Raw genomic sequence first — 17,472 nt, forward strand, 5'->3', positions numbered from 1 at the left:
TTGACCAAATTGGCTACTTTGTACTTCTTCATAAGCTAACATTTTTTGGTTTTTCTACGGATTTAGTTACTTTAATAAAATCTTACTTACGAGGTCGTAAATAGTTTGTTGAATATGAAGGCTTTAAGTCTCCTATATATGAAGTGTGCTTGGAAGTTCCGCAAGGATCTAATTTGGGCCCGCTTCTCTTTTTATTATTTATAAATGATCTTGCCAAATTACTGTCTTGTCAGAGTTTACTGTTTGCGGATGATATAAAATTGTTCACAAAAATAGATACTGAAGACGATTGCGAATTCCTTCAGGTAAATATTAATAAAGTAGAGAATTGGTGCAATATCAATAGACTATATTTAAATGTTAATAAATGCTCTATTCTCTCATTTTCTAGAAAACTGTTGCCAATTAATTTTGACTATAGAGCAAATAATGTTGTGTTAGCCAGAGTGGATGAGGCGATTGATCTGGGAATTACTTATGATGCGAAATTAAGTTTCGCCAAGTATGTAGCAAAAATAGTTTCTGACTCTGCCAAATTGTTGGGTTTTATTTATCGAAACTGTCGGCACTTTGAAAATATTAATACTTTAAAACTACTTTTCTTCACTTACATACGCTCCAAAATAGAATACGGATCTCTAATTTGGTACCCAATTTATAGCTACCTGATAGATGAGATTGATTATTCGATATTTTTGTTGACAGTTTAAGGTCCATTATAGAAGGTATAAAGTAAATAGGTGATGCAGAGTCTTTCTAGTATGTATATAGATAGTCTGTTTAAGTACATAGAATGTTAAGCATTTTGATTTTTCATTTTTATACATATTTTGGTAATTGTTTTTTTTTCTTTTCTGTAACTGGGTAACAAACCTGTTGGAAATAAATGCCCCTTTTTTTATCTATAATGAATATTACATTGCTAAATTATGTAATAACCTGAATTGGTGCAGTAATGATTGAGTTGGTAATTAGTGCAATTCCTAATAATACCCAATTCAGTATTGAAGGAAAGGATAAGCTCACCAAAGTAATTCCTCTCAAATTCGTAACTCACTGTAACTGATAACTCAGCCGGGCATAAGATACTCCACCAAACTTCTTGAGATTGACAGGAAAGAATTATTAAGTAGTAATTAATAATTCTCTAAATAATATTTAATAATTATTTAATAAGTAAACAATATTTACATACTTTGCAAAAATCGCCGTCCCTCAGGTTCCTTAGTTGGTGGGCGGCCTCACGCTCCGTACTTTCTGAGTGTAACAACCCCCAAGAAGAATTTGCAAGGAAAATACGATGCGAGGGAAATGGTTGGTTAGAATTAAGCACAAATTAAAAAAAATCGTGAATTAAGAGAAATTTCAATTAGGTGACGTAGGTGAAGAAGATTGAAACGACATAAAGTCGAACAACAAATTTCGATTTACGAAAATTAAACCCCCCGAGGGGAATTTTCCAAAAATATTATGCTCATACAGTGCCTCGAAACATTGTCAAATAGTTGATCAAATAAATCCCACTACATTAGCGCATGATAAGATTTAATTAAAAATTTTAGCCGATAACTTCAATCCGGCATTTTTTAATGTTCGCACTTCGCTTGCCCACACCAGAAAGAAAGTGCAGGAAGTGACAACAAATCACAGTCAATCTCCCCTGCAATACTCATCAATAGACAGAAGATCCGACCCATCAGAATAATCCTATTGACATTAGCATCCGCTCATACTGAAGCTAGCGCAATCTTGCATAACCATAATCAAACTCAGTAAATATGAAAAAACTGAATGGTTCGCCATACACATCCCTTAATTCAATAGGAAAGCTTTATCGGTGAGACATCACTAGTAAAATAAAATCTTAAATTTTTTGTCTATACATGCAGCTATCCTGACTTGACGTTTTCTGACCGAAACGTCAATGTCCAAATGACATGTTTACTTTTTAAAAATCTATAATGATTATTTATTGTGTTTGTTTTTTCTTAATAAAATATGGGAAATAAATGAATACAATTAGTTCTTATATTTCCTAGTTTACTTCCAATCAAAGGTCTTTTTCTCTAATAAGGAATAAGGCATGAAAACAAAACATAAGGATAATAATTCAGCAATTGATTCCCTAAATTACTCACAGAATGGAGTAATACAAATAGCTATGAAATTTTCGATCACACAAGACATTCCCTGACTGCTGCCTGCTAGACAATACTGAATGAATTGAACAATTGTGGAGATTCAACAATAAAGACATGAAATGGTAATAGTGCGACAAGTTACCTGTGTACCAAATTAAGAATGAATTCAATATTCATAGAAGGCATTTATTATTAATATCATGTTATCACTCTTTTGTATTATACAGTGCATTCGCTTTGTACTTTATTTATGCAGAATTAAAAAATTGAATTAAAAAAAGTTGGCATCATAAATAAAAAAATAAATACAATACCAGATCAGCTAAGAAATCTTAATGAAATCAACACGCAATTTGTCAATGCAGCTAACTCTACTATTTCTCCAAAACCTGAACTCTTAGATTTTTATAAAAAAAACAAAAAAACAAATAAGGAATTTAATTTTACTCAGGTTACTGAGGAAACTATTTCTAATACTATACTTAACATGAAGTCAACTGCATCTGGAAGTGACAATATTAATAGCACTTTTTTTATATTATGCTGCCCCTTTGTTATACCTTACCTGACCCACTTAATAAATTGTTGTTTACGAGATTCAGTTTTTCCAAGTGATTGGAAATCTGCTATAGTGGTTCCGCTTCCTAAAGTGAGTAATCCTGAGACCTATAGTCAACTTAGATCCATTTCTATTTTACCATCTATGTCTAAAATTCTGGAAAAGGTTATGCCGTCCCAAATTTCAGGCTTCGTGTAGTCCAACAACCTTTTGCCAGAAAAACAATCAGGATTTCGCCGTAGTCACAGCTGTACGACAGCACTTGCGGATGTTACGGATCAACTTACTGGTGCACAAGACGAGAGTAAGGCAAGCGTATTAGTGCTCCTGGATTATTCTCGTGCTTTTGATATGCTAAATTATGATATTTTACTAGCCATATTATCTTATTGTGGTTTTGGTGTTAATGCCCAAGCTTTGGTTAAGTCGTTTTTAAGTAAAAGGACGCAAAGAGTAACGCTTGATAGTACATTTTCCAAACTTATGTCTATTTTTGCTGGTGTTCCTCAGGGAAGTGTCTTGGGCCCTCTTCTTTTTACCATTTATACGTCTAATTTTATAGCATCCTTAAAGTTTTGTAAATATCATTTTTACGCCGATGACACACAATTAATATACTCGTTTAAGCCGGAGGATGCTGTAGTGGCAAATTTTAGACTAAACATAGATCTTAAAACTCTTAACGCACTATCGGAAGATCATTTATTAAAATTAAATCCACAAAAGTCAGTGGCTTTACTTTTCTGCAGTGAAAGACTTCGAGAAATAATTTATAATAAATTAAGACTCACTATTGGGCAGTGTAATATCTCTTTTAAAAACTCTTCAAGGAACCTAGGTTTAATAATTGATAATAAACTTAAATTTGATGAACATATAACTTCATGTATTGAAAAATCTTACTCAGTACTGAAATCCCTTTTTCCCCACCGACATTCTTTAGAAAGGAAAACAAAAATAGAATTGTGTGAAGCACTTGTGTTGTCACATTTTAATTTTGCTGATAGCGTTTATGGACCCTATTTGGACACAACTCAGGCTAAAAAAGTGCAGAAAGTACAAAACTCTTGTATACGATTTATATGCGGCATTAGACGAAGGCAGCGTGTATCACATAAGCTCAGGGAACTTAATTGGCTTTCTATGTACAATAGAAGAATATTGCACTCGGCTTGCTTTTTTTATAACATTGTTAAATAAAAATGTCCTATTTATCTTAATAAGAAAGTAGTATACCGTACGGATATCCATAATCTTAATATACGAAGAAAACATATTTTTACAATCCCAAGACACAATAAAGAGTCTTTCAAAAAGGGATTTTCATATAACATAGCCTCCATCCTTAATAAATTCAAAATTAATACATTTAATTTTTCTGTTGTGTATTTAAAAAATAAAATCAGGCAGCAACTCCTTTAGCAAATTTAGATTTTTATCATTGAGTTTAGCAGATCTAGGGTAGATGTAGATAATAATATTATTATTCGTCCACATTGTTAGTTTGGTTTAATGTAAGTCTTTTTGCCTACTTTATATATAATTTACTGGGTTACTGGCAAAAATTGAGGAATTATTGTGAAGGTTATTTGAGTGCTATAATGAAAAGTGTATAGCAATGCATGGGCTTTAACAGCCCCTTCCTTGGGAGGGATGCTGAATAAAAAGCCTTTTGTTTCAGTATTATATGTATGTAAATATTATAAACTATGTAAATGTTATGGAACAATAAAATGATTTATTATTATTATTATTATTATTATTATTATTATTATTATTATTATTATTATTATTATTATTAATAAATGGTTAAATTAGATAAAAGGTTTTCTATTTGTAATTTAATTGGATATAAAAATAATATTATGAATTTTGACTTATTAAATGCATTCTAATATTGACCACTAAATAAGTGATGCTCCTTGTGAAAAAGTAACCGGAACAAAATTGTATTAGATATTAAACAAAAATAATAGAGCAATATTCAATTATTTTAAGTTGTATTCTAAATATATCAAAGTTGGTGTACTAGTCAACTGCTGAAATTGGTGGATTATTTGAAAAGTTTTAGATATCGTGGTTTTCATATCAAATTAAGATTTCAATAGCTTCAAATCTTAAATAAATCATTGCAATTTATCGAATGTCTCTCTTGTTTTTAACATAATGTGAGTTGCAGGGTTGTTCCTTATGAAAAGGTTTTTCTACCAGTCAACTACTGCAATTGCTGGATAACTTGGAAAGTTCTGCAGAGCGTGGCTTACATATCAAATTAAGATGTCAATAAAGTAATAGAGTTTTAATTCAATATAATTAATTTCATTTTACCCTATTATGTTTTTAAGATAATTGGGATTGAAAGGAGCAAAAATTACAAGTGTATTATTCTCTTATTTTTATGGTTTATTTTGCAGCAGTGGAAAATCATAAAAATTTAATTCTAAAGTGAAATTTGAATAAACTTTAGAGAATTCTTTACTAAGATCCCCCACCAGCAATTTACCTGTAAGTCCCTCCTTGTCAAAGTCAATCTCCCACTTCAACCCTTTCTCTGCGAAAAGGCAAAATTCTAGTAAATCCACCTCCCCCGTTTTTTAATCTGGAAAATGGACGTCGAAGAGAAACTGGATGACGATTTCCTCTTTTACACGAACTTTACGAATACTTTTTTAAAAAGAATTTCGGACCACGACGTTTTCCGTATGTGTCGCAACTGGATCCTGAAATTGTGCACCGAGCCCTGCGAGGGAGTCGAGAGGAAACGATGCAGAAATATGTACCTGGCCAACTTGTTAATTTGTATGCAAAGCGGTAAGCTAGAGGAGCCCTTCTTGCAGCCGCCATTTTACGTGGACATTTCTGACGCCTTTGAGGTTTCTGACTCTCTAATCTGATTGTTTTAATTCAAAATTACATTTAAGCTTTTGTAAGGTATTTGGGAATATTCCGGAGACCGTTGAGCCTCCCGAATGGCTGAATGACACTGACTTCGTCCTGGAACATCGTCCTACCGCACAGGATAAATCTGGACGCACGTATTTTGCTACCAGGACTTTGCCGAACGGACAAGGAGCTTTTGCTTATGTAGGAATTAGTCTAACAGGTACAAAACAATAAATTTATAATTTAACCTCAATCTCAATAAAAGTCACAGACGTTATATAATTGCATTCCTGCTCAGGTGATGATTGGATGGGCGCATCGGGCGCAGCAGGCGATACCTCCGCCCAACGGTTCGGCGCCATCGAGCACCAAATGAGTCAACGGTACCGCGAGGAGGTGCCGCAGTACGAAATGGAAAAAATTCTAGCCAAGAGGAAGGACCCGAAGGAACGCGAGAGAGTTTTAGCGTTTTACGATGCCCTATTACAAGTGGTGAGTGACGAACTGAATGGTCACGCACCAGAGTTCAACGAAACAGTTGAGGGACTCCTGGAGCAGCTGATGGAGGACTTAAAGGATAAAGGACAGTGGGGCTGCTGCTACGAAAACATGGATGACTACGGTAAGAGAATGGAGCTACTGATGACTCTTTACGACAGGATCAAGGTGAGGAGAGATAAGGTGGCCAAAAGGGAAGAGATTCTTGATGATATCCAGAATAAGGTTATGCCACATCTGTTTGATGTAAGCACCTTGCAGCCAGAGGATGAGTATCAGTTGCCAGCAGCTATGTGGCAACAGGCTATCGAAAAAATGCCTGGTAAAAAGAATATGGAGGCTCTGAAACAAAACTATCCAATACCTGTGGTGGAGAAGTTTGTGGTCTATTTAGCAGAATTCAAGGAAGAGATTGCTGAAAGGATGCATAGGAGACATGAGAGAATTGCCTCACAAATGAAAAAGGAACTTAGAAAAGAAAGTACCAAAAAGAAACATGAAGCAGAGAGGATGGAACAGATGTGCAAAGATACTGAGGAGGTATACAGGGCAGTAACGGATCATTACAAGAAGAAAGTGGCAATTGAGGAGCAAAATATGAACGCGTTTAAGATTCCTGTTAACGAACATACAAAATTGTATGAGGATTTGAGGGAGGCGGCTCTGGATGCGCAGAAATTAGTGGAAGAAGAGGCGGCACGTGGCAAGTTCTTGGCTCAGCAGATCAACATTGTGGCGGAACAAAGCGATACTATCAAGGAGATTCATGATGATTCGATTAGGAAGAGCGAGCAGGTCAATACAAGGATTTTGAGGAATATTAAGAGGCTGAATAGGGCGATTAAGGCATATGAGACCAGGATAACTGAGATTAAGAATATTGGGGACAATACCAGGACTACTGTGGAAGGTATTGTGTCTGGAAGAGAAGATTAGTGGATTATTATTTATCGTTTGTTAATAAATTATTATTTAAAAAAATATAATTGACTTTTATTTGAAGCATAGGTAGTACAGTTAAGGTATTTTTTTCATTTAGATATGTTTACTGCTTACTTTAAAAGAAAAGTTTTTATATAATTTTCAATAGAAAATGAGTTTAGAATTTTCATTATAAAGAAGTTTTCTAGGTATGAATCGTTTTCAAAAACTATTAATACTACCAAAAAAGTGATTTGGATTCTTGGAGGTTTTATAGTTAACCCTGAGTTTTTTTAACATCTGCAGAATACAACTTTATTTGCCAAAATGTAATATTAAATGAAATCTTGTTTCTAAAAAAATTTTTTGAAATAGATACTAGGTACTACTCAAAAACATCCGAAAAAACGTAGAACGTTTTTGATAGACAAGGTTTTAGTATACATTTGTTATACTTTTTTGTACCTTGGAGTAATTATAGTAAAAGAAATTTATAAATGTATAGTTGACATTTTCTGGGGTCGACTAAAAGAAAAAAATTATTTTTCAATGTAATAAATGTTTAAAAAAAAATTAATAATGCGTATTTAATTTTAGTAGGCACTGCTCAGATCCTTTTAAAAGTTTCGGTTGGAAATTTTAATGGAAATTAATTACATTTTAATCAGTCAATCACCTTGTATGGTATACAATTGTATGGAGCCAAATACCATTCTTCTAAAGCAGTCATTGTACCTTTTTTTTTTTAAGACTTTCCGATAAAGCCTTTAGATCTACAGAAATGTCATTCTAAAGCCGATAGAAGTTATTTAAGTGATATGAAGTTATAAGATTGCTGACAAAAACTAGTCTTGTGAGATAGTGGGGAAAGTAACAGCTTAAATTTTAAATTTAAGTTATGAACGTCTCTTCCATATTTAATCTTCTCTAATACGTAAGAGAGCATTATAATTTTTTGAAATAAAACTAAACAACATAATTTTTGTCTTTAGCCATATCTTCCTAGTAACATTCTTTTAGTGTATGAGAGACTGACTCGTATGTTCTAATTCTATAAATGTATCTTAAGCAAGATTTTTATATCCGTCAAATCTTTTGTGCTTGAGTAAATTCTAGACAAGGTGAGTAAACCACAACACAAAAGTTAAAATGGCTCAGGACTAAAGTAACAGCTTACTTTTTAAAAATTCCGCTGCCCGAGAGAATAACGTAGCTTCAGTATAAGTTATATGCTTATTAAGTACTGAGTTGAGTGCATGCTTTTTGTAAACCTGTTTTAATTTGAAATTTTAAAGCTCGACATCCAGATAGAAGCCTAAGCTATTTGTAAATGTCTCACTAATTATCACTTATGTTTATGTTTATGTTTATGCTTATAAGAGATTCAATACTTTCCTTGTTCTTACCAAAAATCATAAGTTTTGAGATGAGTTAATAAAAAGATCATCACGTTTTGAATGTAGTGACAACCTATGTAGATCTTCATTTATGGCTTTCTCTGCATTAATATATTTAGATGGAAGAAAAGAAAAATAAAAATATGTATCGGATTTTATCAGATTAAACTGTTTGTCTAGGTTATTGATATAAATATTAAAAGTAAAGGGTCCAAGATTGATCCTTGTGGAATATCACAACTCAATTTGTCATGATCTGATCCGCCAACTAATATTTTAACAAACTGAAATCAATTAAAAAAATAATCCATCAAAAGTAAAATTGCCTGCTCAGAAAACAAAAACAAATTTAATGAAAAGAGTATGTGGCTCAAAGTGTTAAATGCCTTAGGGCAGCGTTACTTAAAGTGAGCTCCACGGAGCCCCGGTGCTCCGCGAAACCTCCGGTAGGGCTCCGCCAGCAGTCATAATAAATGAATGCATGTATTAAAGTGGACCCTATAAGAATAAAGTAACCCAAGAGAAATATAAACAACCAAAACGAAACCAGTAACACCTACTTATAGGTGTTACTGGTACATATACCAAAATTTAATATATGTAAAATGTATGTATATATGTATATTAATATATTATATGTATTATATATAATGTATGTATTAATATATATACAGGGTTACTGGTAATTCGATACATTCCTTTGGAGATGTGATAGGGGAGGGGGTAAGAAGTAAATTGAACCCTAATATGTATTATGCAAAAGTTGATAGTTTTCGACATATTTAATTTTTTCTGTTTTTCTTCAAAATGTAGACCTTAGTGGTTTAAAAGGCAGTTTCCAGAAAATCCGCTGTATATTTTTTTAACTTTTTAGGCAAAATACATGCTCAACACAATAGTGTTACGTTTGTAATGGCAAAAATCCCGCAAATAGTTGTAACCATAGGTAAATTCTCGATGCAAAGTGTAATTTTTTTTTCTTAAATAAAATACTACACTTTCTAGTGGATATTTTTTGAAAAAAAATTATGCTACATTCTTCAAAATTTCCTTAAAGCTTCCTTATTACCTAAGCTAGCTCACAGGATACAAATGATTAAAAGTTAGGTGACATGGTTTTGTATTTTTATTGTAAATTGTAAAGTAACGCATTTATCAGTATTTACCTTCACAAATCTTGTTCAAAATGAGAGCCTCTATTGCGAATACAGGCTCGGCAGCGCCTTCTCATTTCAGTCTTTGTTGTTCTAGTTGTTATGGTATTCCTGATCTGCTGGGCAGCGTTGGTTATTCTTTGGATAAGATCTTCCCGGGTAATTATTGGGGTTGCATAAACCAGTGCTTTCATTTGACCCCATATGCTATAATCAAGCGGGGTTAAGTCAGGGCTTCGTGCTGGCCAAGCTATTGGACCTGACCTACCAATCCAACGATTCGGGAAACGTTCATCCAGGAACTGCCGAACTGACCGCCGAAAATGAGCTGGGCAGCCGTCATGTTGAAATATCATTCGTCCTCTAACGGCGAGAGGACTATCGTCAAAAAGATCTTGTAGGTCATGTCGTAAAAAATTTTCATAAACATCCCCGTTTAAATGGTCTGGGAAAAAATGTGGTCCTATTACATCTCGGCCAATAAGTCCCATCCACACATTTACAGAAAACTTTCTTTGAAAACTGGTTTCTCTTGTTAAACGGGGATTTTCTTCGGCCCAAAAATGAAGGTTATGAAAATTTGTAATGCCCTCATGACTAAACTTTGACTCGTCCGTCCACAAAATGTCGGTTAAAAAAGTTCTATTGTCTGCATCAGAATTTATAATAAATCTGCAGAATTCTACCCTTCTTATCGGGTCCCCTTCTTCCAATCCTTGGACAGGCGTATAATGGTAAGGATGGTTTCCCATTTGCCGAATCGTGGACCAAACTTTCCATTGCGATGATCCTGTTTGCTGCGCTACGGCATTAGTGGATGTGGTTGGATCGTCTTTAAAATGTCTTAATATTTCTTCCTCATCTTCTGCTCGATATACGCGAGGAGCGCCAGCGTCACCTCTTCTTGATTTTACGGATCCAGTTTCAGCGATAGCTCGGTAGGTCGAAGCGAAAACACGGACATTTGGAATGCGGCGGTTCGGAAAGCGACGTTGGTATTCTCGGCGAGACTCCGCGGCATTACCATTGCAAAACCCATAAAGAAACATAATATCTGCATATTCAGCGTTAGTAAACGTGGCCATAGCGCAGAAACCAATAGAATACCTTCTTTGAAAACACGAGAAAAATAAACTCGAAACTCGTAATTTAACTACTTTCCACAACAATTATTGCTGTCAGACTATCTACACATCAAATTTTTAACAATAAAATTAAAAAAACAAATTGTTGCTATAGTACTTAAATACCATAGAAGTAAATACCACTTGGCATTTTTCAAGTGCGTTCTTACTATTAATAATAAAAATACAAAATTCTGTTAAAATTTTTGGTAGCATTTATAGCCTATGAGTTAGCTTAGATAATAAGAAAGTTTTACGTAAATTTTGAAGAATGTAGCATAATTTTTTTTCAAAAAATATCCACTAGAAAGTGTAGTATTTTATTTAAGAAAAAAAAATTACACTTTGCATCGAGAATTTACCTATGGTTACAACTATTTGCGGGACTTTTGCCATTACAAACGTAACACTATTGTGTTGAGCATGTATTTTGCCTAAAAAGTTAAAAAAATATACAGCGGATTTTCTGGAAACTGCCTTTTAAACCACTAAGGTCTACATTTTGAAGAAAAACAGAAAAAATTAAATATGTCGAAAACTATCAACTTTTGCATAATACATATTAGGGTTCAATTTACTTCTTACCCCCTCCCCTATCACATCTCCAAAGGAATGTATCGAATTACCAGTAACCCTGTATACAGGGTGTTTCCTAACTACGGTACGAAACTATACAGGGTGAATCGTTAGGTCGTTTTATGAAAAAAAGTTCCTATGAACGTATGTCGGGAGTTGCTTTGTTTCTGAGATACAGGGCGATGAAGGTTCAAAAAAATAACGGTATTTTAAAAATACTATAACTATCCTTAAACCGATTTGGTTGAAATTTGGTGCAGTTATTTGAAGTTATAAGACGCTTATTTAGCTGTAACTAGATTGAAATTATTAGGTCCAGTGGCGTGTCAGTGGGCACCACATGCTTATTGTTGAGAAAAAACAAGGCCAAGACTTCGAAAGACCTTTTAAACAAGCTATTACTCGATACTCCTTGCCATTTAAAATTTTTGAGGGGATGACCCTGGGGGCAGAGGGTGAAAGGGGGTGAAGTAATTTTAGGTTAGAAAGTTGTCCCCCTTTACAAACCTTTTGACGTATTTCGGCGTTTTTAAACAGTGGTTTTCGATAAATCCGTGGTAGGAAGCTTTTAAATGAACACCCTGTATATTTAATTTTAAGTGTTAAATGTATGAAAATATAACTGCATCTATTTAAATAAATTATATACTTAAGGTACTTTAAAGTATAACGTCTGCTTAAAAAAGCATTAGCTGAAGTGAAAAATAATGTACCAAAAAAACCGTTCCTGTACAAAATGGCATGACAAGGCAAACGCTGCAATATCATTTAGGTCCCAAATTTTCCAAACCAGAACATGGACGAAGTACGTATCTCACAAAATACGAAGAAAACAAACTGGTTTAATGAATTTTAGACAGCCATAGAAAAGGTTTCCTACAAAGACAACCAGATGCTCAGGCTTCTGTAAAGAACATCTTGGCTGCAGATAATAGTGGTTCCATTATCTATAATATAAGAAATAATATTCTTGGCGACCACCGGTACAATGTATTTTTAAAAAGGCTTCCAATTCTCACAAAACGAACACTAGAAGGAGTAACTGCGGCTTTAGCAAATGTCTGTGAGCAAAACATACGAGGCTGGTTCTCTGAAATAGAGAGTATCTTAAAGTAAAAAACTTTTTTTCCTTTTTAAGTGATTCAAGCAGGATCTATAACGGGGATGGAACTTGTTTACAGATTTGATCTAAAATGGAAAAAGTACTGGCATTAGAACGTTCCCGCAATGTGTACGAGGTTGATCAAGAGGAGGGCAAGAAAAATTCTTCCAGTTTGTTGTTTACCTATCCTGCGTAAGGCGATAACACTCTAGCCGTAATTTAATTTAATTTACCCAAACAAGCATCTATCAAAAGAAATCATTAATAGTGTTCTAGATACATGGGAAATCGGATTAAGCGTTAACGATTGGATGAAAACCGAGCTTTTCATAGAATTTATATTCAATATTTACTACAGGCATATTTAAAAAAGAAAAATATAGAATTCGGAGTTATTTCATTTATAGACGCGCCTGCAATCCTTCTTAGCTATCAGCTTAGGACACTTTGCACCGAACTTGGCATTGTTCTTATAGCTCTTTACCCAAACTCGACAAGGATATTACAGCTAGCAGATCTCTCGAACTTTAAACCACTTGAGATGATATGGAAGAAATCGCTCTTAATTTGGCGTCGAAAAAATCAATTTTGTAAATTTGGCAATGATCATTTTGCTTAAATCCTTAAAGAACCTGTAATTTCTCTAAAACCTGAAGTTGTCCGTAGCGGATTTAAAGTTTATGATACGTAGAATTGATTATAGCAAATATGTAAGTAAGCAGTATCAAGAAATAGCAATTTCCAATATTGAACAGACTGGCAGAAATGATAATAATAATAATTTCGTAACTAATTAAAAGTTTGCTGAACTTATTGGGGAAAGTAAATCATTAGAACCTGATCATTCTGATGGCTCATTTACCGGGTGTGATGAAAACTGTAAGTATATTTTAGTATATTCTATATCTTGTATTAAAACAAATATAATATAATTATTCTAACTAAATGATATTTTTAGTAGGCATTACCACTTAGTTATATCAAGGAAGATATTTCGCTAATGTCCGCAAATTGATGCCAATAATTTAAAAACATGTGATGCTAAGATTTAATATTAAGTGACAATTTTTACAGTATAGGTAAAGAGAGCTCAGTAAGGAGAGAGAGGTAGGTAGGCATCTTAAACTAATTTTAAATTTTTAAATAGATGCATTTGTTAAACTAATTGGCACTCTACTGAACGATTTTACATATTCTGGTCATAAATAGTAGGCGAAAATAATAAAGTAAGGAAATGTATTTGCTAGTATACTAGAAAATTAAAAATGCTGTTTACGCGTTATTTTACCATTAGCCAAGCTGCAATTAGGTCTTGGAAAATATTAATATTTTGGTTTTCTCTTTCTAGACTTAATAAATCCTACTATTTTAATTGTACTAAAAATATAATATTATTTTCCAATACATACGGTTCGCATTGAAAGCTGTCTTTATTTCCATTACTTGAAAATATTTTGAAAATTGTTGAAGCCACTGAACAAATTTTTCACAAAAATGTGCTTAATAAATGATTATATTTTTTTCATTACCGAAACAAAGAAAAGTATACTCTTAATCTGTCAATATTTGTTCTCTATTCCTAGGCACAACACAAATGTTGAAAGTGTCTTCCTTAATTGTTTTTCACTGGACACAAGAGCGCAACTGCCTGTCTGTTGATACTGTTGTAAGCATTTATGCTGTGTAAAATAAATTATAACTTAACATGTACAGATTTCTATAAATATGTAAAGGGGAATAGAGATTTAATAAAGCAAGTAAGTAAATCAGAAAGATGTGATTGGTTTGTTAAAGAAATCTAGTTTAATTGACTAATATAGGTCTGTTATAAAATTGCAAGAATGCCGAATTTTTATTACTTCTATATTTCTTTAGTCTTAAAATTGCATTAGCTATTTTCATATGTTTATTGTTATTTTCATTTATTATTTATACTATTTTTCAATAAATCGAGTATCATGTCGTAATGATAAGTTTACTTGTGTTGTGTAGATATAATAGTAATATGTTAGTATGACAAAATGGAAATCCTGGACTTGTAATATCATCTAAGTTTATAGTGTTAATTATGGATCCGGGTCTCCATCACGTTAATTATGGCAACCCTACAGTTCATTGGAGTTCGAAGTGGTATACTTTTGCAATTACTTAAGTTTCGCCATATATTTGCAATATAATCATTTTCCCGGAAAATCATTCTGTTAGGAAAGTTTCGCTTTAACCAGAGTTAGTTTAATACCAACCGCTTTAAAATAAAGCCTTTTTTTGTAAAAATCCAAATAACCTAAAACCATATTTTTTGCACCATATTGTGTTTAGCACCCGAGCCTTAAAGCAGCTTATAAAATCTTGCGGCGTTTCGAGGAAGCACGCTCTGATAATTCCCCCGAGCATCTGCTGCGTGTCCCTTTTGTGTGGTTATTTCACCTTGTTCGCTTCATCGTCTACCTGATGGTTTCCTTCTTAAATATCATCTTTTATAGAGGAATTTTTAACACACACGCACACAATTTAATCCTTCTCGTGACTAGAAAATCACATTTGGCCGCGTGTCTTGCACAAATCGCTTAAATGTTATTTTGAATGGTTAACGTGCGAAGTAGGACATGAAAAAAAAATTGCACTTTGCGATTTCTAATCGCTGTTCCGGTTTGATTCGAGAAAATCGTCGTGTATGTACGTAACGGTGGTTGGCGCTTTACGTAATTCCGGTTAAAAATTTGGTTTTAACGAGTTTGGCCATTTTTATGTAAATTTAGTTTTATTTGAATAATTTGTCGGTAATGTTAGATATTAATTTTCAATCACAGATTTCTCAAAATGGCAATTTATTCTAAGAATTAAAATAAACCTAATGACATGATACTTTTATTCATCTATTTTTTGCATCTGTATTGATCCAACAGTTAAGCTAACAAGCTAAGCCCCTTTAACAGTTCCTCCAAAACCTCTATGCACTCCAGTACATACAATAATATAAAAGCCCTAATAGCAGCCCCGCTATCTGAGCAACAAATATTGTCCGTAATTTAGGGTCTGCTGTCCGCATTTAAATTCAACGAAGACTTCAAGACAGTAGCGTGGGCGCATCACAAAACCTTGCATCTATTATTTAATCTTAAGCCATCTGTATACCAAATCGACGTCCTGCTTAGCAATGTAAGCCCATTGGAGCTCTGCAAGACAAGACCTTTACAATCCACTTTCTCAGGTACTATATAGGCACTGTCCATCAAAAGAGCCTGTAACCAGATTCTTACATGACCAGTTTCACCAGCTCGTAGTTCACTAAGGAAATGTAGCGTTTGCGTAGTCCTCATTGCCTCAAATTGCACAAAGTGAAAGTCTCAACAGTCTCAAGCGCTCTAGTTAAGGCTTATCGCAAGGCGTTGAATTCTAACCAGTTGAGCTTACATACTGCAGGACCAAAGCTCGCAAGTGGTCTTCTTAGTTCTGAAGTCTGCGTGATCATACGAGAAGATTTTGGAATCTAATGTGAGTCCCCGAAATCTAACTTTTCTGAAGCATTCTAACTACATCAATGTCTGTGTAACTGACAACACTTTCTGATCAGTACAGATAAAGTAATATAAAAGAATGAATAGTTCCACCCAATCTATGTTTTGATATTGGCGCTGGTGGCTAGAATAATATTACTTAGTGCACATTTCTTGGACATCCATTGTTTCCAATCTTTATCCTTAAACATAAATAGTTATTCTTGTCTTCATTTAATACCTAAAAGTTTTTGAGAAATTAATCTTATGCTGCGTCCAACTGTTTAGTAGATGTCAAGGAGTCACGAACTAGCTTGTGCCATCGACAAAGTTTACCAAACGTATGTTATAGCAATTGACAGCAATTAGGCTGCCCTTCGTTCTTCACCGTTTATTGCAAGATCTATATTTTATTTTATGAACTACAGGGGCTATTAATAATTTTCATATCATATATCCTTAAATAAAATAAACCTTAAAGAAGAGTTATTTAAAGATAAATATGCATTAAGTCACAATTTTTGTCAAAAAAGTTTTATCGGAAAAGACTGGGAGGAGCTCGGTACAATCTAATCAAATAAAGGGGAGGTCCTCTCATTCCATTTCTCGCCAGTTTTTAAGAGAGGTTTTAATTTTTTTTTCTAGAAATAGCACACAGAATATTCCACCGAGCTGCTCCTTAGTACTCGTTAATTATTTAATAGAAATTTTGCACTTCACATAACGGAATATGAGACATAGAAGTTTAAGTATTGAGTTTATTAAAGACAAATATGTTCTTCTTCATCCACTTCACTAACAATCGGATATTCAATATTTTTTTTCAATATCGTAACAGTGGGCAGCCGAAGAAGTTGTTATACATATCTCCTAATGGACCCATCGTGCCCCATCGAAAGTACCAAAGGCCAATACCATTGGAAAACCCAAGGAGCCACTCTGGCTTGAAAGACTTAATGTCGCTGGGTAAACTGTAGGTATTACTTAGATATTTGAACATAGCACGTCTGAGTGCTAGACACTCTCCGATAACGTAGTATGCAGTTTTATCTTCATCTTAACACGACTAGCATTCGACATTCCGGGTTATCGGCAATACCTGTGATGTGGATATGGCATCTTAAATATTACTAGCTGGATTTTACATCTGTTTAAGGGCAGTAGTTGTCTCGTGAGGCAGGCAGAGGGCCCACCTATGTATGCCTTATACCAGGTGCTTTCGTCTATCTCTGGAGGATCAATTTTTCCACCAGACTCTTTATTGATAAAACAGCGACATACATTGATATACCAATTATAGGTTCAGGACCAACCGGACGTTTCGCAGATCCCACCTAATCAAAAATCAAGGAGTTTATTTTAACAGAACCTGATGTTTTAGAGGGGACTATAAAATTGCACCAAGCCTAAGCCTTGACTCAGGGTTATTATAATTCGAGGCAGAAAAATATTCGGAATAAACTTTAAAGTTATTGCAATCCTTTAGTAGACGGCCTGGCCTACCTCCTTCCATGATTTCTTTATCAGAAGGTTTATAAGAAATGTGAAAAAAATTTTTTTTTATAAGCGCCTAGACAATTAATCAGATATAGTTGGATCAATGGATCTTTGCGTTTACGT

The 17,472-nt window shown here is 33.9% G+C and overlaps 1 protein-coding gene across 1 annotated transcript; it reads left to right on the forward strand.

Annotated features, from left to right (window-relative positions):
- The first annotated feature begins 5,200 nt into the window (after nucleotides 1-5,200).
- Nucleotides 5,201-7,067, forward strand: LOC126750739 (uncharacterized). The gene is made up of 3 exons (XM_050460455.1): nucleotides 5,201-5,573; nucleotides 5,632-5,803; nucleotides 5,882-7,067. Exons 1-3 carry the CDS (start codon nucleotides 5,307-5,309, stop codon nucleotides 7,015-7,017), a joined length of 1,575 nt encoding a protein of 524 aa, XP_050316412.1. The 5' UTR covers nucleotides 5,201-5,306; the 3' UTR covers nucleotides 7,018-7,067.
- The last annotated feature ends 10,405 nt before the right edge of the window (nucleotides 7,068-17,472 follow it).

The sequence above is a fragment of the Anthonomus grandis genome, chromosome 2 (genome assembly GCF_022605725.1).
Source record: "Anthonomus grandis grandis chromosome 2, icAntGran1.3, whole genome shotgun sequence".
Classification (NCBI taxonomy): Eukaryota; Metazoa; Arthropoda; class Insecta; order Coleoptera; family Curculionidae; genus Anthonomus; species Anthonomus grandis.

Coding starts and splice junctions, on each gene's coding strand:
- LOC126750739 (XM_050460455.1), top strand. CDS start 5,307: ATGGACGTCGAAGAGAAACTGGATGACGATTTCCTCTTTTACACGAAC. Junction 5,574..5,631: donor ACATTTCTGACGCCTTTGAG/GTTTCTGACTCT, acceptor AGCTTTTGTAAG/GTATTTGGGAATATTCCGGA. Junction 5,804..5,881: donor TGTAGGAATTAGTCTAACAG/GTACAAAACAAT, acceptor ATTCCTGCTCAG/GTGATGATTGGATGGGCGCA.